At 64.0% G+C, this 23,725-nt stretch overlaps 1 protein-coding gene across 2 annotated transcripts in view; it reads left to right on the forward strand.

The window, feature by feature from the left end:
* Nucleotides 1-11,218: 11,218 nt before the first annotated feature.
* Nucleotides 11,219-23,725, forward strand: part of Ano1 (anoctamin 1) — an 80,085-nt gene continuing 67,578 nt past the window's right edge. Inside the window, exons 1-2 of one of the 2 annotated variants that reach the window (XM_077108948.1) lie at nucleotides 11,219-11,429; nucleotides 18,902-19,231. In XM_077108948.1, the coding sequence (XP_076965063.1) occupies nucleotides 11,322-11,429; nucleotides 18,902-19,231 (438 nt within the window). In that variant the 5' untranslated portion in view covers nucleotides 11,219-11,321. The remainder of the gene's footprint in view (nucleotides 11,430-18,901; nucleotides 19,232-23,725) is intronic. The other variant, XM_077108949.1, reaches the window with a different exon arrangement.

The following is a 23,725-nucleotide window of genomic DNA, read 5'->3' on the forward strand; positions in this document are numbered from 1 at the left end:
CCGAGCTCTGACACGGAGAGCCCTGTGTCCAGCCCTCTGTCCCCCCGTCCCCCAGCTGGGCCTCCCTGTCTGAACCTCCCTCTCCTGTTTCTCTCAGTTTCTCCTTTTCTCTTTCTCTTCCCCCTTTCCTCCCTCGCTCCTTCTCTTTGATCCCCCTTTCTTCTTTGTCTGGAGGAAGGATCCTCAGCTGTGGAGCAGCTGCGGGGAGGGCTGCCCCCGCCCGTCTTGCCTCCCCACCGGGAGGTTGTTTCCCAGCACAGCAGAGGGCTCTCCTGCCCAGGGAGGATTTATGGCCCGAGGAGGGAGGAGCTGAGGAAGGGCCCAGTGTCTTGCTGGGCCCCTGCCCTGGGGAAGATGTGTCTGGGGGCTGGGCTCTGTCCCTGGAGCAGGAGAGCAGCGACCCCAGCCAGCCCCACACGCCTCGCTCCAGCTCAGCCCCGTCCTCCCCTGCCCCCGTCCCTGTCCCCCAGGGCCGGTTCTCTGGCCCCCGCACAGATGAGAAGGTGACCGCTCCAGAGGCCAGATGCTTATCTTGGGAGCAGGTTCCCAGTCCCTGGGTGGCCCCCGTGGCCCTCACCCTGCCCCCCTTTGTTCTCTGTCCTGGTTGTGCTCTGGAGAGACTTTGGCGGGATGTGCTGGACCGAGGTGAACTGGAAAACTGCTGCCCTGGTCTGACGGGCACCGGCCCCCACGCGGTTGTGCTGGCGTCTGTGGTTGGGGCAGTGGTCAGAAGGGCAGGGCAGGCCGGGACAGAGCAGCAGGAAATGAAGGTTCTTCATTCCTCTTCCTCCAAACCTCTTCCCTCTGCTGTGGGAAGTTCTCCTGTCTCCACTTCCCCGAGGTCCATGGGCCCGAGGCTGTGTACGTGGGTGGGAGCAGGAAGTCACTCACACTGTAGTGTGAAGAAGACCAATGGCTTGCTTTTCTCAGTGGGGAGTGACCGTCTTAGAGCTGTTGACTCTTGTTGGCTCTTGAAGAAACGACAGGATGATGGGGAAGCAGTTCCCGGGAGGGGGTCTCCAAAGCCCTGGCCAGCTCTGGCCAGTGCAAGCTGCTGACGCCAAGTGCCTCTTGCTTTGCATGCTGAGCTTCTCCAGCACAAGGAATTTTGAGAATACATGGCTGAGAGCGGCTTGGGGCCTGGCCAAGGGCAGGGGCGGCAGGAACTGGGCCTGCCTGGCTGGACAAGGAGAAGGTTCAGGGAGTTTTATGAGACAGTTGGACTAAACCGTTGATTTATCATCTTATTTTATTTATTTTATTGTGAAGGATGATTCTGTGTGGCTTCAGGGCTGGTCTCCCTTGAAGCAGGCAGAGCTGCGCCAGGACTGAGTGGCTCCGGGGAGGTCTCCATTGAGGCCACGGGGTCCCCTGGGCTCAGCCCTGTGCCTTGCCGGGCTGTGGCAGACCAGACTCAGGTCCTCGGCTGCATGCAGACCCTGGGCCCTGCCCTGGCCCCCTGCAGGCCAGCTGCCACCAGCTGGTCCTGTCAGGCCAAGGGGACGCCTCGGAGGCCTCCTCCCACCGCAGGAGGCTGTGCCCTGCCTGCCCTCGAGACCCTGCAGGCCTGTCCCCCTTCCCTAGGGCCCCATCCCCCAGGGCCACCACCTCGGCCACTGGCTCCAGCCTCACCACCACCATTGCACACGGCTCAGGCCTCCCTGGCCACGGCCTCCACTGAAGGTGTTCCTCCCGCGGCCGTCCCAGGGCCTCCTCCTTCATCAGCCTCGGGTCCCCTCTTGCCCTCCCCCGCGCCCTGGTCCCCACCAGCGATGATCCTTACCATGGGCCTGTTGACCTTCGGGTTCTTTCTGGCTGATTCTCCTCTGGAGTGTGGGGCCTGACTTCTCTGTGGTCCACTGTGGGGGCCTGGCCCCTGTTCTGGGCCCGGCATGTGCAAGTATTAGGTGGACAGAGGGCCGTTCATGGTATGAATGAATGAGAGCCTGGGGCCAGCTCTGGGGTCCCTGGCCCGACAGCCGAGTCTCTTGATAATCGGCTGCTACAATAAGCAGCCCCCCTGCCCCCCACCCAGCTCTGCGCTCACCTGAGCCTGCTGCCGAGCTCACGCCGCGTGGCCCTCACCAACACCCTGCAGCCGTCCCCCGCGGGGCTGAGCTGGAAGCAGGGGTCCAGGCCTCCACACCTCAGCCAGAGTGGCCGGGGGCACGTGGGGCTCGGGGAGGAGGCCTGTGCCGGCACCCGACATCGTGTCTCTGGAAAGTTCCAGGCCACAGAGGGCAACGCTGCTGACCAGGCCTCGGGGCCAACCCCGTCCTCCACATTGCTGAGCAACTGCTGTGCTCAGGGCCGAGTGCACAGGTCCTCTGCATCTGGTGACCCACGGGGAGGAAGGTGGCAGCCTTGGCTTTGACTGTGACTCCCCTGTCACGGCACAGCGAGGACCTCTCTCTGCAGTGGGGTGCACACACATCAGGTCAGAGGTCTGGCCAGCCCTGCCACTGGGACATGCCACTCCACAGAGAATCAAAAGACCCCAGAGGCCACCAGCAGAGACCCCTATGGACAGGAGGGACCAAGTGTCAGAGACGAGCCAGCCCTGGGAGGTTCTGTCCAGGCCAGGCCACAGGAGTGGTCAGAGCAGCCAAGGGCGCAGTACGAGGGCCCCCACCAAGGAGGACACAGCAGACAGCGCCTGACTTCAGGGGTGACGACGGGAGCCGCCCTCCCAGCCTGCCCCCTGCCTGCTCGGATGCCATCGCTTCCCAGAGGTGCCCAGCCATTGGGCAGGGAGTGGAGTGCTTGCCTGGCACGAGTGGGTCGGGTCTAGGCCCAGCGCTCACACGACAGACGGTGCCACCTCCCATCTTAATGATCCTCAGTCACATAAAACGGAGTCCTGATGGTCAAAGTCCCAGGCTCCTCTGTCCTGAGAGGCTGTGCATGTCCCCTTGCAGAGAGCCTGCCCTGGCTGGGCCCACATTCTGGGCACTTCTGACCCCACTGCCCTGCTGGGGTCACCTGGTTCGATGCCCACGGTGGTGAGGCCCCCCACTGTCTGTGGATGTCCATGTGCCCAGCGCTGGGTGTCAGCTCTTGGTGTGAGATTTGCCACGGGCCCGGGTAGAAGACGCCCCCGGCCACCCAGGGATGCAGGTCAGGCCTGGCCTGCCCGTCTCGCGCCGGCCACCTGCCCCACTTGCCTGCTCAGGTCCTCAGGGACCTGCAGGGCTCGGCCGAGGGGCCACTCCCCACGCGGGCCTTGCCTCTGACCCTGCCCACTTCTGAGGCCTGCTGGCCGGTCTCCGGCTTCCTGGCGGTCTGTCTTCCCCTGTGTGTCCACGGTGGCTCACTGCTCAGTGGTGGCACACAGTAGGACCTTAGTAAGCATGCTGGTGGCCCTGAGAGTGGCCAGTCCTACCAGGAAGCCCGGCAGCTCTGCCTGGCAGAAGCCACCAGGCCGGGAAGGCCCGTCCGCCTGCTGTGAATGGGACTTTTGTGGTGGCTGCCACCAGCGGCTGCACGGCTTTCCGGGCAGCACCACCAGCTGAAAATGTTAAGACAACAACCCGGTCCTGCCCCTGGGGAGCCCGCGGGTGAGGTAGGAACTGACCTGTGGGGGACGCACTCGCAGGCCGCAGCTCGGGGCTCGGACCAACACCAGCTCCCTCTGCCCTTCCAACCACCTGCTGCGGCCCAGCCCCGCTGGGTCCTGAGAGCGTGGCAGGAAAGGACAAGGTGCCCGCTTCCCAGGGAGAGAAGAGGGGCCTCAGGTAAGAGGAGGGCTGGAGAGGCCAGAGCCCCCGGGTGGCATTGCCAGCTCCCGGGGTTTTATGGGCCAAGGGGAGAGGGCACAGTGGGAGGAGGCAGCAGGCTCCTGTCCTCGTACCCCCCCTGTCTGCCCCAGGGCCTGCTCCCCCAGCCTGAGTGGCAGGTGTTCCAGGGGTGATGTAAGGGAATCGGGGTCCCAGCCAGGAGGGGCTGGTGGTGGGGGCGCTGCCTTCAGCCCGAGCTCAGTGGGCCCTGCCCAGCGCCAGGTGGGGCTCAGCGCCTCTCAGAAAGACCGTCTGGTGTTTGGCTTCTGGCCCTGGGACCCTTGGTGGCAGGATGCCCTCCTGGCCACCCCAGAAGCCTTTGCGGAGTGACACATGGGGCCTGGGCATCCTGGGCTCTCGGGTTCCTCTTCCCCTAGCTTCCACTTGGGGAAGAATGGGGCCAGGCCGTCCCTGACCAAGGCGGTGGCTTCCTCTTCTGAATGTGCCTGGGAGAGCCTGCGTGTGTCCGCAGAGGGACAAAGGAGGACACTGTGGCTTGTGAGGGTCAGGGGAGGTGGGAAGCCACTGGGTCCCAGGGAAGGAGGCGCCAGCGTGAGTGACCCTCTGGATGCTCTGGCCCAGGGTCCCCCTGGGATGAAACAAGCCAGCTCCCCGAGGGGCTGGGGAGCGGGGGACGTGGGCTTTCCAGAAAGTCTGGCTCCAGACGTAATGGCTCATGTTCAAGAACAGGGAGGCCAAGTCCCCACAGAGCCCTCGGAAGCCATGGGGTGGGCGGGGGGCAGAGCCACAGCCTGTGGCCCTCAGTTCCACGTGACTAGGAGTCTCAGAGGTTCAGGCAGTGACCAGGACACTCCAACCCCGGCAGGCAGGAGCCTCTGGGTGGATTTGGGAACCACCGTGAGCAGGGAGGGCACAGGCTTTGGTGCATCCTCAGCGGTTTGGGGATGAGCTGGGTGCATGCAGGCCGCGCGCACGCCTTCTCAGGAACTCTGGGGGACCTGGGGTCTGGTCCTGGTGTGGGTGAGCAAAGGCACCCGAAGGCGGTGTCAACTGCCCATCACTAGTGCGTCTGCCAACGCTGGCAGCCACCCTGGCCCAGATGCAGTCCTCCACGGCCCCGCTCCTCCAACACTGCCCTCCTGTACGGAGTCCCAGGTTCCGAACACCTGGCTCCGTTCAGAGCACAGACCCTGAGGCTCACTTCTGCCATCTTTCTGGGGCATGAAAATCTAGAGCCATAAAATCGTGGTGAAGCAGCCAAGGCACCAGCCTGGGAGGGTGAGGCGGGTGGACAGAAGCCCCAGCAACGGACAGCGTCCATGGAGAAAACTAGTGTTGGGAAGGGGAAGGCCAGGGAGGGCTGAGAGGGTGAGCAAGGAGTGAGTGGGTGGGTGGGTGGTCAGTGGATGAACTGGTGGACTCTGTGAATGACAGGTGTTGATGGAGTAGCCTCAGCTACTGGATCGCCCGGGGGATAAGCCTGAGACCCCCGCTTCTCCCCCTTCTCCTGGCCCCACCTGGTCCCAACTCGTGCCCAGGGCCTCTCTGTCCAGGGGTGCGGGCTGCCAGGGGGCCAGGCGTGGAGGTGCCCCCTGTGTGGGCCTTGCCTCCTTCCCTGCACATTTCTGCAGCTGCTGGCATTTTCCTGGCTTCCTGGCAGTCTGTCTTTCCCTCTGTGTCCTCAGTGGCACCTCCACACCGATGGCACTTGACTCTGGTCTCGGTGTCTTTTCCGCCGTGGAGAAGGTCAGCGTCCCACGCTGGGCCTGAAGGATGCTCTCTGGCACCCAGGGGTGCTCCCCAGGTGTGGCTCCCCAGGTTCTCTCCTTTCACCATCTGGGCCACCAGCTGTGTCATCGAGCATGTTTTATAATTAATGATGAATCTGTCAAGATATTTTAGGAACATGGCTCCAGTGGCCTTTAAGTCAGGTGGTTTTCTCTGAATTTGTGCAGCACAAGTAAGGTCTGCTAAAGTGGCCACCTTTCCCCCGCGTTGGCCGCAGCCCATAAGTGACACAGTGGGTCAGTGTTCAGCAACTTGTCACCCTTCCCCTGGTGACCAACCTAAGCCCTAGACATTGCAGAAACCTTAGAAAACTATAAAACAGAAAGAGGAGCTATTCAAAATCATTTTTCTCAAATAGTAGTCCCCGGAGAACGGTGGCCTCTGACCACGTGTGGCTCTGAGCCCTGGTGGCCTGAGCCGTGACCTGCGAGGTGAGAGTCAACGCGGGATTCAGAGCCCGGGAGACAAGGAGCAGAGCAGCCTGTCCCCGGCTGTTGCGCAGAGGACGCGGCAAACGCTCCTTTGCCGTAACAGGTTGTGTAAGGGCGCCATCAGCTTGACCTGTGGTTCTACGCAGGACGACGTGGCCGTGGACGCTGGAAGCTGCCGGGGCTGGCCTTGCTATTGGCCCAGCTGCTCCGCAGGGCCCACAACTTGCTCCTTAGAGCGCAGGTGTGTGCCAGCAGGAGGGCGAACCTGGGGGCTCTGGTTCTGACCCTGACTTGGGTCCTGGACACGGTTGGGCAGCTCGGGGCTCATTGTCCTGTTCGTTTCCTCCACACCCACCAACACAGTGCCCCCTGAGAGCAGCCTGGCTGCAGGACAGAGACCCCCAGACCTGGCAGGGCCCCCTGAGACCACAGAGGCTCATGGCCAAGCCACAGGGACGTGAATGTGCGTGTGATAGAAAGACCCTGCGTGGCCCCGTGGGCACCTGGGGGTCTAGTCTTGCTCCCCAGAGAGTTCCAGGATGCCCCTGGGGTACAAGCCTGCCAGTCCCACCAGGGAGCTGGGCTTCACTTGACCTTTGCAGGGGAGGCTGACGAGGTCACGTGTCTGGGAGATTTCGCTCTGGAGTGAGTCTGGCATGGTGGCACCAGTGGTGTTGGCCATGGAGATGGTCTTTAGGGAAGCTGAGGGCTTCCTGGCCGCCTGCCCAAGAGGCAGAGCAGGGCAGGGGCACTCAGCCCCTGGAGGGAGCAGGGAGGTGGCGTGGGTGACAGCGGCTCTCACGTGTTCACATGCTCTCAACCATGCCGACTCCTGAGCCCTGTCCCAGCTCACGGCCTTGAGCCCGGGGCACCCTCGGCCCCTGGAGGGCCAGGGCCATGCCCTTGCAGCGAGCGGTACTCAGCCCTGGCGGGCAGGCTCAGCAGCAGGTAGGCACGGCCTCTCCCGGGAGGTGTCAACCCAGATGAAGGGGCCTGCGTGTGTGGCGGGAGACCCTGGCTCTCCTGGAGGCAGTGGTGGAGGGGACGGCAGGCGAATGGCAGGCGAGCAGCGTTCCATTCTCCCAAGTCCCGGGGGACAGTTCCCTGGGGCCGTGGCAAGGCTTTTGGTGTAGAAGGGATGGGTGGCTCCCCTGCTGCAGGCAGGAGGAGGTAAGGCTGAGGACCTGCTCTGAACCTCTCCTGCTCCTCCACAGAAAGGCCCCAGAGGGCCACGCGCGTGGGCCCCCGCCCCCCAGGCCGTGCTCGCCGCCTCACGACTGTTAGTTAATATTTGCAAAGAGCTTAGCACAGCGCTGGATCCTCTCTGTTCAGCTGCTTGTGAAATAAATAAACAAACAGAAGACCTACCCGGGGCCAAGGCTGGGAAGGGGGCTAAGAGTCAGAAATGAAGCAGAAAGATGGCCCGGGCAGATGGCACCAGGTGCCCGCTGGAGCCAGGACCGGGGCTGGCAGAGCCGGGGGCAGTGGGCCTGAGTCCCACCGGGGCTCCCTGAGGAGGAGGGGCCCTGCTCGACTCTCACCTGCCCTGCGCGTGTCCCTAAAGCTCTAGGAACCCTCAGGAAGCGCCCTTGGCTTACGGGAGCCCCATGGAGTCTGCGGAGGAAGCAGCCCCCTCCCAGGCAGACGGGACTGGCAGCTTTGGCTGCGTTCCAGAGCTGGGCTGGGGCGTCCGGGCCCACGGAGCCTCCCGTCCAGCTGCACTGGGCAGCCTCTGCTCTGACTCACACAGGGAAGGGAAGGAGAGTGGCCCAGCGTCCGGCCGCTGTGTCTCAGTGCCGACTCCAGGCACCCCAGGGATCATCACCACCTAGTCGCTTTCAGCAGCTTATGTCATTCACCTGCTTGGCACGGCTCCCTCCTGCATGGGATGCCACCAGCAGGAGGGCGTGGGAGCGGAAGGCCGCTGGCACTCCCTCCGGCCCTGAGTCATGGGCAGCTCCCTCCTCCCGAGCTGCGGTCCCAGCCCTCTGGTTGCTGTGAGTGGGCAGCACTTAAGCCCTCTGAGGACAGGTCTGTGCAGGAGCTGCCCCCTGCAGAGGCGGCAGCCAGGCTCCCCACATCTGCTCCTGGCCACGCGGGACCCAGCCTCCTCCGCCTGGGGCAGCCTGGACAGGCTCGGCCTAAGGTCTTGCGAGAGCCCACAGCCAGGAGATCTGTTGGAGCAGCAGGCCCAGCTGGGGCGATGCCCCCCGGGGACATTCAACAGCATCTGGGGTCCTTCCTCACCCTGGGGCAGGGGGAGGTCCCACTGGCATCTAGTGTGGGGCGGTGGCACTGGATGCCCACACTGCCCGCGGCCTTCCCCGCAGCCCTGCGCCCCGTAGACACAGGCTCCTTCCAGCTCAGCTGTGTGCCTCGCAGGGCAGAGGGAGCGCTCCTTCCTCCAGGTCCGGACCCACGAGGGCTCTCTGGGGTAGCTCTGTCAGCCTCGGCTCCTGCATTCCGTGTCACTTCCCGCATGCCCCACAAGAGCTATTAAAATGCCAGCAGAGACAGGTGTCATTTGGTGCATGGAACCAAATGCCACCAAAGGGCAACAGGGCGAAACGGTGGAGTGCGAGAGCCAGAGCGTCCCTTAGGTAAATCACACTGTTGTTTTTTTAACTAGTGAGCGTCCCTTTGGGCTGGGGTGGTGGAATACCTGGGTCTGGAAGCAGAGAAGGCAGCAGGCCCACCGCAGGCAGCCAGCGGCCAGAGGAGGGGGAAACCCAGCAAGCTGCAGGCAGCCCCTCCCGAGACCCAGCTCCGAATAGAAGGGGCCCCAGAAACCACACAAGCAGAGGCGCTGGACTTGGAGGGATTCTCCTCTCCCCTCCTGATTTGGGAGCTATTCTTTGACCTTTTATTGGTCCCCAAGAATCCAGGCCAGGGTCACAGGTGGCCTGGGGTCAGAACTGGTTCTTTCTGGCCTTGCCAGGCAGAGGCCACCGCATTTCCTCTGCATTTGCTGAAGATCACCACCCTGCCCACCTGGGGGCATGGAAGTGAGGGAGGGAGAGGAGTGGGGAGAGGACAGGGTGGAGGCGAACAGGTGTGGTCCGGCGAGCAGATGTGGGACTGTCTGCTGGGCGGACTGTGGCAACGAGAGCCCACGGCTTCCTGGCCAAGCCTAGGGCACAGGCTGGGGAGGGGCAGCCGTGTCCAAGGTACTGGCTCCCAGCTGGCAGCCCCCATGAGGGCCACTCCAGCCCCAGAGTCCTCCCAGGGCCAGCAGTCCAGGGTCACTTTCAAAACACTGGGGAAACGAATGCAGCCAGGGTCGGCCAGTTGCATACATATACAAAATAGATATTGCACACACACACACACACACACACACACACACACTCGTTGTTTGGGTTTGCAGTGTGGGGACAGAACCCAGGCCTCCCACATGCTAGACAAGCAATGACCACTGCGTGTCACCCCCAGCTCTGACCAATTGTATTTTTATTCTTTTTTCAAAAATGACTCCTCGTAGATTTCTGAGTTTTTTCACCTGAACATAAGAGAACAACAGTACAGTAGAGTTACACAATATTGGTTGTTCCCCAACCAGGGGAGGAGGACGCAGTTATATAATCCTCTGTGTGTGTGTGTGTGTGAGAGAGAGAGAGAGAGAAACTCGAACTGCACAGGCCAGTCTCCCTGGCGTGGCCAGGGCCACAGAGGACTGCTTCCCATAGGATCTGGCCAGCTCGGGGCACTCTCCAAACCTGTTGTCCTGCTGTCCAAGATGCAGACAAAGGGCCCTTCAGGGCCATGCGGCACCCTGGCCTGGCCAGCCTGAGGACCAAGAGGCCTTCTTGCACCTCTCCAAGTACAAGGAATTCACAAACTGTGTCTGAACCAGAGCCTCAGAGACAGGAGCAGGCCGTTGGTGACGTGGTGACAGCTGTAGCAGCACCCACCACGGAAAGCAGGTTGCGGGGCTGCAGTTCTGCAGCTGGTGCTCAAGTCGGGGGAAGGAAGCTCCTGCGAGGCCATGGGGCTGGAAAGTGCCAGAACCGGAGCCAGACCCCACCCATCGCCCCACCCCACCCCATCCACCTAGATTCTACCCTGGGAACCTTGGCCCAAGCACTGAAGGCCTTGGAAGGCAACTTTACAATCACTTCTGGGGGCCACACACATTCCTTTGTGGCCACTCGACAAGCACTTGTTGACCGTGAGCTGTAGGAGGACAAGATGGAGTCAGGAAGTATTGCAGGCCCAGAGCAGGTGGCTTCTCTGGGCAGTGAGACGGCGAGGCCTGACCACTGTCGGGGGGACGGCAGCCCACAGGAGGCGATATCTGAGCACACCAAGCCACTGTGGCCCCTGGGCTCCGCTGGAGCCTGGCTGCTGTGGGTGGGTCTGCTCCTCCCTGTGCAAGGAGGGAGGCTGGGACACCTGCAGGGCCTGCTGGGTCCCCGGTGAGAGAGACCCAAGCCAGGGTCTCTTCCTCAGGGAGGCAGTAGAACCCCACGCAAGCAAGAAGCAGCCTGCAGCAGCCCTGGCGGCCCCAGAGGGTCAGGGTCCCCTCCCTGGCCTGCGTGCCCAAGTCCCTCTGCAGTGGGGGCAGCACTCTGCCTTAGCGGACTGGGTTTGATGAGAAGGTGACACTTTCAAGCTGTGGAAGGGACTGCATGAGCCTGGTCACAGAATACTGAGAGCTCCATCAGGGGTCCCAGGTACTGCCGAGGACAGGGGCAGGGTCCCAGGTTCCACCGGGGGCGAGAGGATCGTGGTGGGAAGAAACCCGTGAAGGTGTGGTGGAGGTGGACAGCAAGGGGCAGAGGTGTTCCTGGCTTCAGTCTCAGAACTGTCTCCGCTCGCTCGGGGACTTGCCTTTAAGGTAGGGCTACAGAAGTTCCCCGCTGGTCTGAAAACCCTTTCCACCCTCAAAAAAAGAAAAAAGAAAAGAAAATCCAAAGGGGCACTTACCCCGGATAAAAATAAAACTTGGAGGGGCCGCAGGAATGGAATACCTTCTTCCTGTGTTTAAATTTCTACGGAAAATCTGACCCGCGTGGCCGCCGCCCCTGCCCTGAGCGGGCGGAGTGCGCTTATATCTTTAAGGAAAGGAGTCAGGCGGGCGTCCAAGTTCCCGACCAGGCGCGGGCGGCCTCGGCACCAGCAGCCAGGTGGCGGCGCGGTCGGCCGGGGAGGGTCGGGCGCGCCCCGCACGGTGCGCGGCCCGGGCGGGCGGGCGGGCGAGGGCGGCGGGCGGAGCGGGAGGCGGCCACGTCCCCTGCGGCCGGAGCGCGGGAAGGCCGGCCCCCTGCGAGCTCCGCGAACGCTGCCGTCTCCGCTTGCAGAGGCCGCCGGGGCCGTGGATGGGGAGGGCGCGCCGCCCGGCGGTCCCAGCGAACAGGCGGCCACGATGAGGGTCAACGAGAAGTACTCGACGCTCCCGGCCGAGGACCGCAGCGTCCACATCATCAACATCTGCGCCATCGAAGACATCGGCTACCTGCCGTCCGAGGGCACGGTGAGTGCGGGCGGCCGCGACCGGGCGGGGCGGGCCGCGCACCTGCGCCGCGCGCCCAGGGCGGCGGGCGGCGGCGGCGGGGCCTGGCGTGGCTCCCGGGCGTCCTCTCGGTGCCGCGCGGGGGGCGCCCACCTGCGCACGTGCGCCGGCCGGAAAGCGCCCCGGCCCGGCCCAGGGCGCCCGTCACGGGCGCGGCGCCCACCCCGAAACCCAGCGCCCAGGGGCCGCGTCCCGGCTCGCAGCCCCGAGCGAGAGCGCCTGGCCCCGGGCAGGTGCTGGGACCCTCCTCTCCAGGCCTGGGGCCCGGGTGCCGTTGGGGGCAGCGGGGGTGGGGTGAGGGGACAAGGGCGGAGGCCGGGTTGGCAGCCGCCAGGCCCCACCGGCGGCCCCACCTGCCAGGACGCGTCCTGCCCCGGGCGCTGAGCCCCGCACGGAGCTCTCAATGCCCACCGCAGCCGGCGGGCACGAAATTGTTTTCTGTGAGCCGGTCCCGGCGGAGGAAAGAGGCCGGGCGCTGGCGAGAAGCAGGTCACGTGTTTGGGGACCCCTTTGCCGAGCTCCTCTCTAGCCCCATGACATTCCCCAGGGTTGGACCCAGCAGTTCGCAGGGATCCCCCGGGGGCAGAATTCGCCCAAGAGGAGTTTGACTTAAAGACGAAGTTTGCCAGGAGAGAGCTGGGACGGCGCGGGGTGGGGGCGGGGGCGCTCGGCAGCTCGCTGGGACTGAAGAGCAGAATCCCCCTCCCCTCCGGCCCTCTGCAGCCCCCTTCAAGGCTCCTCCCAGACTTTGCCCAGGACCTAGCCGCTGCCAGAGATGGGGGGTTGTCCTGGCCTGCCCCTCTAGCCTGGGGGCTGGAGAGCTTGGGGAGGGCCCTGTGCGAGGTGCAGGGCGGGGCATGCGCCATGCCAGGAGTCGCAGTCTTCCCGGGAAGGCCAGACCTGGGCTTTGGTCAGACCTTGCACTGTGGGAGACCCAACCCTGGGCACCAGGTGAGGGAGGCACGGGGCTCCTCCTGAGCTGGGCTTGCAGACAGCAGCAGGGAGCGCCCAGCCCGGGGAGTGCTGGTGGAGAGTGCTCCCGTGTCACCAGGCTCGCCTTAGAAGCTGGGGTCAGCCTTTGAACAGAGCTGTGCGGGCTGCACAGGCCCCTGGGCACCACAGAGTGAGATGGGGAGGGCTCTGCCCTTCCGGAGCCTGAGGAGTACAGATGGAATGTTACCCATTTCCCGGGACAGTGACAAAGGACAATTCTGTAGTGCTGGGCCAGCGCTGTGTCTTGGCTTGTTTAACTCACAACAAATGTGTGGGGTAGGTGCTGTTACCCTCCCAGGACACTGAGGCCCAGAGGGGCCGATGACCTACTCACTCACCAGCTGGGCAGCAGCTAGGGAGGGCCTCAGAGACAGGCAGGTGGCACAGGAGGGCTGACTGGGCGCGGACATCCTGGTGGGGACTCCAGGCAGCCAGCGCAGGGTGATGAACAGACCAAGGTGTTGGGAGTGTGGACACGCGGGAGGCAGGCCCCACACGGCTTGATGAGGACTTGGTGTGGCTGAGCAGTGGAGCCTGAGGGAGTGGCCCCTGGCGCTGGTGTTTCGACTCAGGGACACTTGCTTACCCACACCCAGCAAGTATCTATCTCCTGGACCAGGTGAGGTTCCCCACGTCCAGAGAGGCAGCTCAGCCCTGTGCTCGGGATTCACAGTCCGGAAACATGAGGGTGGGCTCGGGCAGACCAGCGAGCCTTTCTTGCATTTATTGTCTTCACTGGGCTTGGAGGACTGTGGACGGGCAGCAGCTCTGGAGCCAGGGACTTGTTGGTGCAGGGCAGGCGGGATGATAGGAAAAGCCTCCGGGGTGCCCAGCACAGCTCCGTCTAGCCAGTGCCGCTCAGTCACTACCCAGAGCTGCTCAGCAAAGGGGGCTCTGTACATGCACCCATCAGTGGGCGTGGGCTGCATTCCCATGGTTCCTGTCCTGTCCCCCATGTGCATCCCAAATGTGCGCACGTAGGCCACAGAATAAGTCCCTCCCCTCCAGGCTGAGGTTTCCCAGACACTGTGTGTCTGCCTTCCTCCTCAAGTTCAAGGGTGGAAAGCACGCGGGTCTACACAGAGGCAGGAGTAAGTAGGAATAGCGCTAAGGCCCGAGGCAGGTGGAAGCAGCTATGTCATTAAGTTTGCTTTCCATTAATCGTTGAATGCAAATCTTCCAACTGATGGCCACCAGCAGCCTGAGATCTGTGTGCTCCAGTGAGCCAGACACCCAGAGACACCTGGCTCACAGGTATCTGCCCACCTGCTGAGATGAGCACACTTACTGCTTCTCTGCCACCGGGGGTGGCCTGTTCCCAAGTGTGCCCAAAGGTAGAGTCCATACACGGTGCTGATGACCCCATCTAAAAAACTCCCTTGAAATCAAAGTGGAGTTGAAATCCATGTTCCACTCCAGGCTGAAATTCCAAGAGCCTCAAAACCAAAAGCCGACTGCGGGTCTCTGGTTTCATTGCTCTTGTTTTCCAAGACGGAGAACACAGTGGACTCCCTCAGAATGGCCATCCTTTCCCAGCTGCGTGAGCTCAGCTCCGGGGCCCAGCGGCAGGGAGAGTTGAACGTGGGGACACCGCAGGGGTCGAGCTGCAGACAGGGCTCCCTGGTCTGCCCTTTCACCACGGTCCGGGCTGTCTGGGAGTGGCCGGGGTGGGCTAGGTGGGCTAGCTGCGGGCCACCCTCTCTGCCTGTTTGTGCTGCCTGGGACAGGGCTGTCAGGATGTGCCTGCTGTGAGGGGACCTTTGTCCTCTGACATTCTCCCCTGGGACCTTGCAGAGCTCTTCTCCTCCGCTGTTTTCCTGTCTTTTCTGGGGCGCTCTGCTCTCAGGAGCACTGCCCACCCCAAGTACCCAGCAGTGACCTTGGGATGTCTTCAGGCCCCACAAGCGTCCTGGGACGTGGTCAGGAGACGTTTTTAGCCCGTCCCACAGATCAGAACTGAGGCTCCTGGTGGGAGGTGTCCTGTTTAGGCCCGGCCGGCCGGGTGTCAGCACCGCAGCCTGGCATCAGCTGGCCACAGCCAGCAAACGGGTCCCAGACCCAGCGCCTGCAGTTCCTCAGGCTCCCCGCCTCCTGCATTCCACAGCCTCATCTTCAGTCCCGGAGTAAGCACTGGCCTGCCCCCAGGAGGTGTCCCAAGGGCACCTGCCTGTTCCTAGGGGCAGGGACGAGAGATTCGGAGCCTCTCCCAAGCTTCAGACCCCTATTCCTCTCACTGCAGTGTATTTCTGCCTTCTTGTCCTGGTCTCCACAAGGAAAGCCCCACAGCCACACGGCGCTGGGCAGCTTCCCTGGACCTGCCTATGCCTGGCTCCCCGACTCCCCGAGCCAGCTTAGAGTTGCCCCAGGGGCCGCCCAGGCTCTGGAGAGCCCACGCTTTCTGTCTAGTGGTTGCTGTCCACTAACCCTAACTGAAGTAGGCTTTTTCTTGTTTTATAAAACTATAAAGACCTAAACAGACAAAGCAACTTACCCAGGACCACATAGCAAATCAAGGATGAGGTCCAGCCCCGGGGTTCCCCAACAGGGCTTACTCACTGCTCCACCTTTCACTTGTGGTCCACTCTGACCATGAGATTATTTTCTCCTGTGCCCCCCTGGTTCGTTATTTGGGCATGTGACTCAGTTCCCAGTGAGACCAAACTTCTGTTGAGGGTTCACTCCCTGCAGGGCCTATTGTAAATTCTAAAATGAAAAGTAAAACATGGAATCCTCCCAACTCCCCTGGGGGGGGTCCTATCAAATGTGGGAGGTCTTAGGAATGTGGAAGCACAGAGAGGTTGAGTCCCGTGTCTGGGGCAGCACAGCTCGGGACAAAGCTGGTCTTTGGACACAGGCAGGGTGATGTCATCCTTGGTCAGGCCTCTGGCTCCCTCTCCCTCCCCAGGCTGGGAAGTTCCCCGAGACGGTCAGGCCCCTGCGGTGGGTGGGCAGCGTGCCCCTCCCTGGGGTCCCCGTGGACAGGCGGTGCTGTCTGTACTGAGCCAGGGGTCCTGGCGGCTCCTGGGGACTGTCCCTGCTCTGCTTCGATGGCTGTCTGCACTTCCCCCTTTCCCTGAGGGCTGCTTGCTGACTAGTTCAGTGTCCGCCACCACCTTTGCTGACCAGGAGCGTCCCATGGGCCCCGTAGGCACCGCTGATTGGTAGCTGGGTTCTGGGTACAGGTGTGTCAGGGCAGGGCTCAGGGGCCTCTGTGGGTCGAGAATGTGCAGCTGGTAGTTCCGAGGTGGCCCTGGCACAGGAGGCCTGCATTGGTCCTCCCTGGGTCTCGGACACAGGAGGCCCCACAGGGCCCCTAGCTGGCCCCACAGGGCTGAGAGGGAGGGGGCACGAGGTGGGTACACGTGGGGCCAGCACAGGGCCTGGGAAGGGTGGGAAGAAGGAGAGGTGGGCGGGGGGACAGGAAGCGCAGGCCAGACCCCAGCCGAGCCCCGGGGGGCCGCAGCAGGTGCCCTCAGCGTCCACACTGCCCTCTTGCCCCGCTGGTGCGCCCCTTCCCATGCACCGTGCCCACATCTTGCAGGGCCTGGCATCGGGGTGGCCTTGTACCCACTGCACAGGGAGGAGGGGACAGCGCCTCCCCGGCCGGCTCGGTGACTGTGCCCTGACCTTCATGACGTGTTAAGAAGGTGTCTCTGCCCTCGGCCTTGGATGGAGCAGGTGACAGGGATGGCCCCCAGGCACTGTCCCGGCACGTTTTGGACCTGCTTCTGCTGAGCTCGGCAGGGTGGCCAGGCGGTCATCAGCTCAGCTGTCCCTCCTGGCCGGGGAGGCAGCTGGGGCTATCCTCCCCGTCCTGCAGAGCCAGACCTGGGGCTCAGAGGGACCAGGCCTCGGAGCTGGAGGGGAACCAAGTCCAGCCTTGGACTCTGGCCTGGGCCTGGGCCTGGGCCTGGGCCTGCCCAGAGGGACCCGCAGCCCAGGGTTGCCTCAGCCTCCCTGGCCTGCACCTGCCTGCTGTGGGTCCTGCCCCCACTTATCCACTGGCCTTCTGGCCCCAGCAGCGGGGCCAGAGGTGACCCCTCTCTTACCAGCAGAGCTGGGCACTGGGTGGCCAGTGGGGCTTCAGCACCTGGGGCCACTAGGAGGGCAGCCGGGCTGACTGCATTTCCTGCGTGAGCCTCAGTTCCCTGCCGGTCAGCAGGACCTGATCATGGTGCCCTCCGGGTGGCTTGAGGGGACTGGGTGGGATGGCAGACCCGTGCTGGGAGGTGACCCCGAAATCCTGCTCCATCAAGGGCTGGAATGCCCCGTGGGGACGGTTTGAGGCTGAGCTCAGTCCTCCCCGCTCCATCCCCTTGGGGCCTCCTCGCCTGCTGGCCTGGGCCTCGGTCCCCAGCATGAACTCCATGCCCCTTGCAGGTGGCAGGTGTGAGGCACTGTGGTCTCCCAGGTGCGGTCTGTCCGTGGGCTGGGGCTTATCTCCTGTCCTCAACGCCCCCCCCCCCCCGAGCCACCTGCCCACACAGGTGTGCACCTGGGAGGGTCCCCCTCAGGAGCAGGGTGGAGACCCACTGGGAGCAGCCTGGAGGGGTCCCCTGCTGTTGCTGGGTCCTCTGAAGGTGACCGGGGCGGGCTGGACTCTGAGTTACGTAGAGCAGACGTGACGGACAGTTCCAGCCTCCTGCTGGCTTCAGTTGCTGGTGAGGCCCGGCCTCCCCTGGAGGCAGCACCTGGACCAGGGAAATTGAGATGCTGGGGGCCCGGGGCCACCTGCCCCAAGGAGGCACGAGGCACAAGAGCCCTGCCATCAACCCTACCGAAGGCTGGGCAGACCGGGCCTCCGCCTGCCCAAGACCCCTTCTCCGCACCCGGCAGCCCAGCAGGCAAGGTCCTCGGGCCCAGTCTGTCCTCCCTCTCCCTGTTGCCCCACCCTGTGCCCAGTGTGCCAGGTTCTGGAGACTGTGCGGACCCCTGTGCCCTGGGCCTGCCGCCCTCCTATGCAGCCAGGTCCCCCAGCCCTTCACCCGGCCAAGAGCTGTTCAGCGTCGTGCACGGCTGGGAGCCATTCCGGGGTCCAGGCCCTGTACCTGAGGACTCCCCTTATTCCCAGGGAGACTTCCTAGGTGCTGTGTGGCCGGGTCAGGGCCAGGGCCAGGGCCATCTGCTAGGCCGTGGCAGAGGCTGAGCTCTGCGAGGAGGCAGTGTGGGGCCTTCCCAGCCTCCTGCCTGGAGCAGCGGGGGCCTGAGATGGGATGGGGGACACCTCAGGGTGGGACGGGGGCAGAGGTGGCCGAGGGCTGTGGTGGGGAGCATGGCAGCATGGAGGGATGGGGTACAGTGGCCAGTGGGTCCCAGAGAGGGGAGCAGAGCCTGCAGGCTCATCCTGGACAAGGGTCTGCTCACTTCTCCTCCAGCTGCTCTGTGCACTGGGAAGGGACAGCTGAGTCCCATACAAGCTTAGGGGCACTCCAGGGCACTGGGTCAGGGCAGGCTTCCTAAGGAGGAGTCCAGCTGAGTGCAGGGCACGGGCAGCACCCCTGCTGGCCGCTGTGCTGGGAGGCCTGCCTCCAGCGCCGTGTGGCCCTGGCCCTCGTGGGTGCCTCTTGGTGCTGAGAGCTCAGGCTGCACCAGCCTGGCCTCGCCCTGTGGTCCTGACAGCCCAGCGCGGTGCGCAGCTGGCCTGTGCTGTGACAGCCGCAGAACCCGAGGGGCCCGACGCCCTCAGGCCTTCAGACCAGGCGCCTGCACCCTGCCTGCCCCTTGCTTCTCCCGGGAGGGCAGCCTCTGGGCTGGGCATGGGGGGGACTTGACGCCCCAGGAGCAGCAGAGACCCAGCGTCTTCCTCTCCCTCTGGGTACAGTGCTGAGTGTGCTCCTCGGGGTCCCCTGCGGTGCCCCAGACGAGCCCCGCCGCAGGCCTGTCCTCTCGGCCCCCCCCCCCCCCCCCCCGCCGCCTGCTTTGCCGTCTGTCTGGGGGAAGCCTCCCGGAGCCGGCCAGCGCCTCCCCTTGGCCAGCGCCTCCCCTTGACGTGATGGCGCGGTGTCGGGGGTCAGAGGCTGAGATGGCGCCTGCAGTTACCTGAGGGCCGCTGCCCTGCCTGACCCCACTGGCCTGTGCTGGGTCCTTCCTAGAAGGTGGCCCTCTGCAGCTTTTTCCGTCTAGCCGCAGTGTCCCCAGGGACCAGAGGGCAGGGTGTGGCTGGCAGCCAACGGGCCTTCTAGAATGTCACCCCGCCCCGTCCTGCTGTGGCAGCCCAGGACAGAACCTGGCTCTCAGCAGGGGTCTTCTCTGTGTCCGAGGGGGTGGGCTGCTCTGCGCTGTCATTTTGGAAATGACCAGGAGATGCTGTCCGGGTTGGGGACAGACACCGGCCCTTCCTGACCCTTTCCCGTCTGGGGTGGTAGGGGCCATGTACGGTGGCCCCGGAGGGCCCGGCTCGGCCCGGCCAGCCAGGTGACGGCCGCCTCCTCCTTCCACAGCTGCTGAACTCGCTGTCCGTGGACCCCGACGCCGGGTGCAGGTTCGGGCAGTACTTCCGGGACGGCCGGCGCAAGGTGGACTACATCCTGGTGTACCACCACAAGAGGCCCGTGGGCGCCAGGGGCCTGGCCCGGAGGGCTCCGGCTAGCGACACGGCGCTGGGCGCTCGCCGCGTGAAGCAGGACCACCCGCTGCCCGGCAAGGGGGCCCCGGTGGACGCAGCACCGGAGCCCCCCATGGACTACCAGGAGGACGACAAGCGGTTCCGCAGGGACGAGTACGAGGGCCACCTGCTGGAGGCCGGCCTGGAGCTGGAGCGCGACGAGGACGTAAGGACCTTCCTGGACGGGGCGGGCAGGGCTCTCCTGGCCCTGGGCAAGGGCCAGATGACGGTGCCACTGTCATCACCCAGGAGGGGAAGAAGAGTGTCTGTCAGTGCTGGGGAGCCCCGGGCCACCAGCCCAGGCGCCTCTGCTCTGCGCTGGCCGTACAGCCGCGACCCGCGGGGGCCAACATTTCCTGTGTCCGTCGCTGCCCAGGGAAGGTTGTCCAGTCAGAGGGACAGAGGATGAAGCTGTCCTGGTGGTTGTCCCGGGTGACCTTGACTCTTGTCTGGGCCTGGGTTTCTGAGGTTGTCAACTGAGGAGACAGGTCTGGGGCCCTGCTCTGAGGTCCATGATTGGGTAACGCTGTGCCCTGGATACCCCCCACCCTGGCACAGCCAGGCCTGGCTGCAGTGGCCGCTGCAAATGCAGCCCTGGGCAGAGAGTGGCCTGGCAGGTGCTGCCTTCAATGGTGATTACTGTGTGCTCCTCGGCTGATGTCCTAACCTCTCTGTGCCTCCCTGCGTCCGGATGCCCTTGATGACATGAGCGGGGGAAGGGAAGCCCCTGCCCGGCTGAGCTGTCCCTGTGCAGATTAATCAGAAATGAGCAGAAGTCTCAAGCCCAGGCTGAGGGTGGGCGAAGGAGTCCACAGGCTAACGTGGGGGCGGCTGGGGCAGCGTGGGTGTTGGAGACCAGGTTGGCTTGGGTTAAGTGGCCTCAGCAGGACCTGCGTGTCCTCGAGTGGCTAGTGCTTTTGGTCTGGTGACAGAAAGCCTTCCGAGCATTTCCACCCAGGGCTGTCCACCGGCGACCCACGTGGTCGGCCAGGGAGCCTGCCGGACACTGGGTCTCTCTGGGTCCGCTACTCCCCGGGCTGGGCTGCCTGCAGGTGTGTGCGGGGTCCTCTCCGGGAGGCGTCCAGGTGTGTGAGGGCCCCGGCCCTGATTTGAGCTGATGAAATTCAGGGAGTCCTCCTGATGCTGAGGACTGTGGCCAGCACAGGTGAGCGCTGGTCCTCGGGTCTGGAGCTCCTGGAGCAGATCCTGGGTTCCCCCTGGCCCTCCTCACTGTGCCCTGCGGCCTTGGGAACAATGCGGCCACTGTGCGGAGTTTATTTCACGTGTCATTTTATAACAGGAACAAATTAGCTCCTTCTCAGGCAGCGAGGGGGCCCTGGAGGTGGGCCAGGGCAGGGCCGAGGGGCCCCCGAGGGCCTTCCTCTCTCTCATTCTTCCCTGAGGACAACTTTGACTCTCCAGCTTGACAGTGGCCTCTGAGGTCTGGTACTGCACACCGACCTGGCAGAGCCCCGACCTCTGTCTGTCCTTGGTGAACTGCAAGGCCTCAGTGTCCACCGCTGTCAGCCGGAGAGGGCAGTGGCCTTCACAGCTCTGGGTCGCTATGGGTGGCCCTGCAAGGCGCTCAGAGCACAGTTGACCAGGGGCGGGGGGGGGCTGGCCAGGCTGAAAACAGGGTCCTTTCCAAGTCCCACTAAAAGCCATGTGAAAATGTCTGCTTTTTAGTGTATTTATATTGTCTCTTCTGCATTTGAAATAAAAAGCAGTCAGAAGGACGTTGGTCACTGTCACCAACAAAACTTTAGTCCTGCAGTAAATGACCCTGGAATTTCCTGGGTGCTGTGGCCTAGAGCTGGACAAGGCTTTCCCATCGGCCCCTTAGGGGTGGAATTGGGATTGGGGCAGGAGCAAGAGCGAGCGTTTGAGGCGGCTGAAGGGAGTTGGTCCCACTTCCCAGCCGGAGTCCTCAAGTGGTCACCTGTGCCCTACGAGGGCCGCTGGGACCAGAGCCTCGGGGAGGTGAGTGGGCCCCGAGGCACCGCAGCCTGCTATCCCAGAAGCTGGTCTGTGAGAAGGCTGTGTGGACACAGGCCCTGCCCGCGGCCTGTGGCGTCAGCAAGGTCAGCAGGCAGGGCTGGGGGGTCCGCCTCCGGGTAGAGTGGCCACCTCTGACGAGCCACCCCCGGCTGTGCTCAGAGGACAGGAGCCAGGGCCTGGAACTGAGAGCGGCTCCAGGAGAGCCCCGTCCCCCCATCAGGACACGGGGCCTCTGTGCACATCCGTGGAGAAACCCACAGGGTGGGCCAGTTCCCAACCCCCGACGACCCCAGGCTCAGACCCCAGGCTGGAGTCCTCGACCCTGGAACTGCTGGCATTCAGCATTTGGCAGCACCCCTGGGCTCTGCCTGGCCAGCTGACAGTCCCAGGCTGGGAGAGCCAAAGTGTCCCCAGACATTGCCAAGCGTCCCTGGGGGCCAGAATCCCGATCCCACCAGTTTCGAAGGCTGGACCTTCAGGCAAGGAGAAAGAAGAACCAGAGGGGCCAGATGGGTGGCCTGGCTCGGTGGCCTGGGAGCCTGGCCTTGCTCTCTGTGGGGTGCCTGTGTGTGACGCTGAGAGGTCACAGGGACAGGGCTCAGCTGAGGCAGGGGTGTGGTTGGGGCCCCCACGACTCGGCATGTGATTCTGCCAGAAGACGATCTGGCTGAGGGGACAATGGGGTGGCTCTCAGGGACCAGATAACAGCTGGTGACAGACGGGTGGCTGAGAACAGCGCAGGCCTCCCCCTCCCAGCTCTGGGGTTCTGTAGTCTAAAGTCCAGGCGTGGGGAGGGGGGGCAGGCTGCAGGGAGCCCTTCCCACCGTGCCAGTTCCTGGTGGCCTGCAATTCCTTGGCTGGTGGCCCCATCTCTCCTGTCCCTGCCTGGTCTTCACAGGGCCTCCCTCTGCTGAGCCTCCTGTACACCCTCCCCCATTCTGTTCAGGGCCACACTAGTCCAGTGTGACTTTGTCTTACCTTGGCCACATCCGCAAAGACCCTGGTTCCAATTAAGGGCACAGACACAGGTGCCAGGGTCAGGGTAACCATGGGGGGATACCGTGCAACCCCCCACCAGCTGAGCACCGCGCTGGAGGTGGCCCTGGGGGGCGTGGCTGGGGTGGCCCAGGCACAGAGGTGGCAGCCAGCCTCGGGGAGGCGTGGCCCCAGCCGGGCAGGGGAGATGGGTGGCCTGGGGCAACAGCGGGGCCAGCTTGGCCTGGTGGCTTCCCTGCAGGGCCAGAGCATGCACCAGAGGCCCTGGGGCCTGTCCCAGTGCCGGCTCTGACCAGGCCCCGAGGTCCTCCAAGGCCCCCACGTCCTCCAAGGCCTCCGCGCTGTTCAGTTCTCCACGGAGACCCCTCTGCCTCCTGTGAGCCAAGAGCCCGCTGAGGCTGGTGGCAAGTCCCAGACAAGTCCCAGGTGCCTTGAAGAGGGAGGGGCCTTGGGTGGGCAGGAAAGGGCTGGCCACTGGTACCTGCAGGGTGGCTCTTAAAGTCAGCTGGAGAGGTGGGGGACCTCTGGGACAGCGGAGGAAACGGCAGGGGGCCAGGAGGCCCCACTGAGGGGGCTTCCCGCCCCCTCCCCTGCCCTCCCTTTCTCTTTCTCTCATCATCCCCCCACTCCCCTCGTTCTCTGCCTCTCCCCCATTCTGCCTCCCCTCTCCCTCCCCCAATCCCCTTTCCTCCCCCGCCCCCTCCCCCCTTCTGACTCTCCCTCCCCACCTCCCTGTGGGGTCAGCTTACGGGGTTCCCCTTAGAGGACGGCAGGAGTTGGTGGCCAACATGTTTCCTTGCAGTGAAAATCCATTACACTCGTGAAGTCCAGCCTCAAAGCCTTGGACGTGAAGAATGTCCAGGGTCATGGCAGAGCATGCCACTGGCTGAAATCCCAGCAGTGTGGCGGGTGGCCGGGGCCCACACTGCCCTGACGCTGGGCTTGACCTGGCTTTGGTGGATTCTGTTGAGGACATGGACCCTCCGAGTCTTTTGCTCTGGGGACTGTCAGGGCCCCTGTGCCCGCTGGCCTGCTGCCGTCTCTGGGCGGGCTTCCCTGGGGCTGGGGGCTAGCCGGCTGTCGGTCACTGGGGGCTTCTGCTCCCCATCTTTGAGATGCTGCCCCTGAAAAGCTAGTGGCTGCGGCTCTGCGGGAGGAAGGGGGCTGCTGTCACCCCAAGCTGTGGGACATCACCCCACGCTCAGGAGATCACGGCCCCGGGCTGGGGAGGCGGGTTCAGGTCCGAGGGCCGCCTCCCGAGTTAAGAGGCACCCTCTCTGGGCCTCGGAGTCCCCATTTGTAATGAGGAGCCAAGTGGCAAGTCCCCTGGACGGGAGGCCAGGGTAAGGGGCTGGCGTGGGCCTGGGGCTGGCCGCAGGGGCCGTAGGTACCTGCCTGCCTCCCGCGAGGCCAGCGGCCTCTCTTCTCCACTCCCAGGGTGCAGGCAAGAGCAGCAGCCGGGCCCCGCTTCCTGCCAGATGGGTCAGACTCACGCCTGTGGGGGTCCCCTGCTCAAGGGCTCCCTCCCAACCTCCTCCAGGGGCCGGGAGGACAGAGGCAGGGTGCCCTGGTCACGGGAAAGGGAGGGGCCCTCTGATCCTTGCTGCTTACAGCAGGTTTTGAGGCAGGTCTGGGCTCAGTGGGCTGGGCCCTGGGGCGGGGCTGG

Source organism: Callospermophilus lateralis, chromosome 2 (genome assembly GCF_048772815.1).
Source record: "Callospermophilus lateralis isolate mCalLat2 chromosome 2, mCalLat2.hap1, whole genome shotgun sequence".
Lineage (NCBI taxonomy): Eukaryota > Metazoa > Chordata > Mammalia > Rodentia > Sciuridae > Callospermophilus > Callospermophilus lateralis.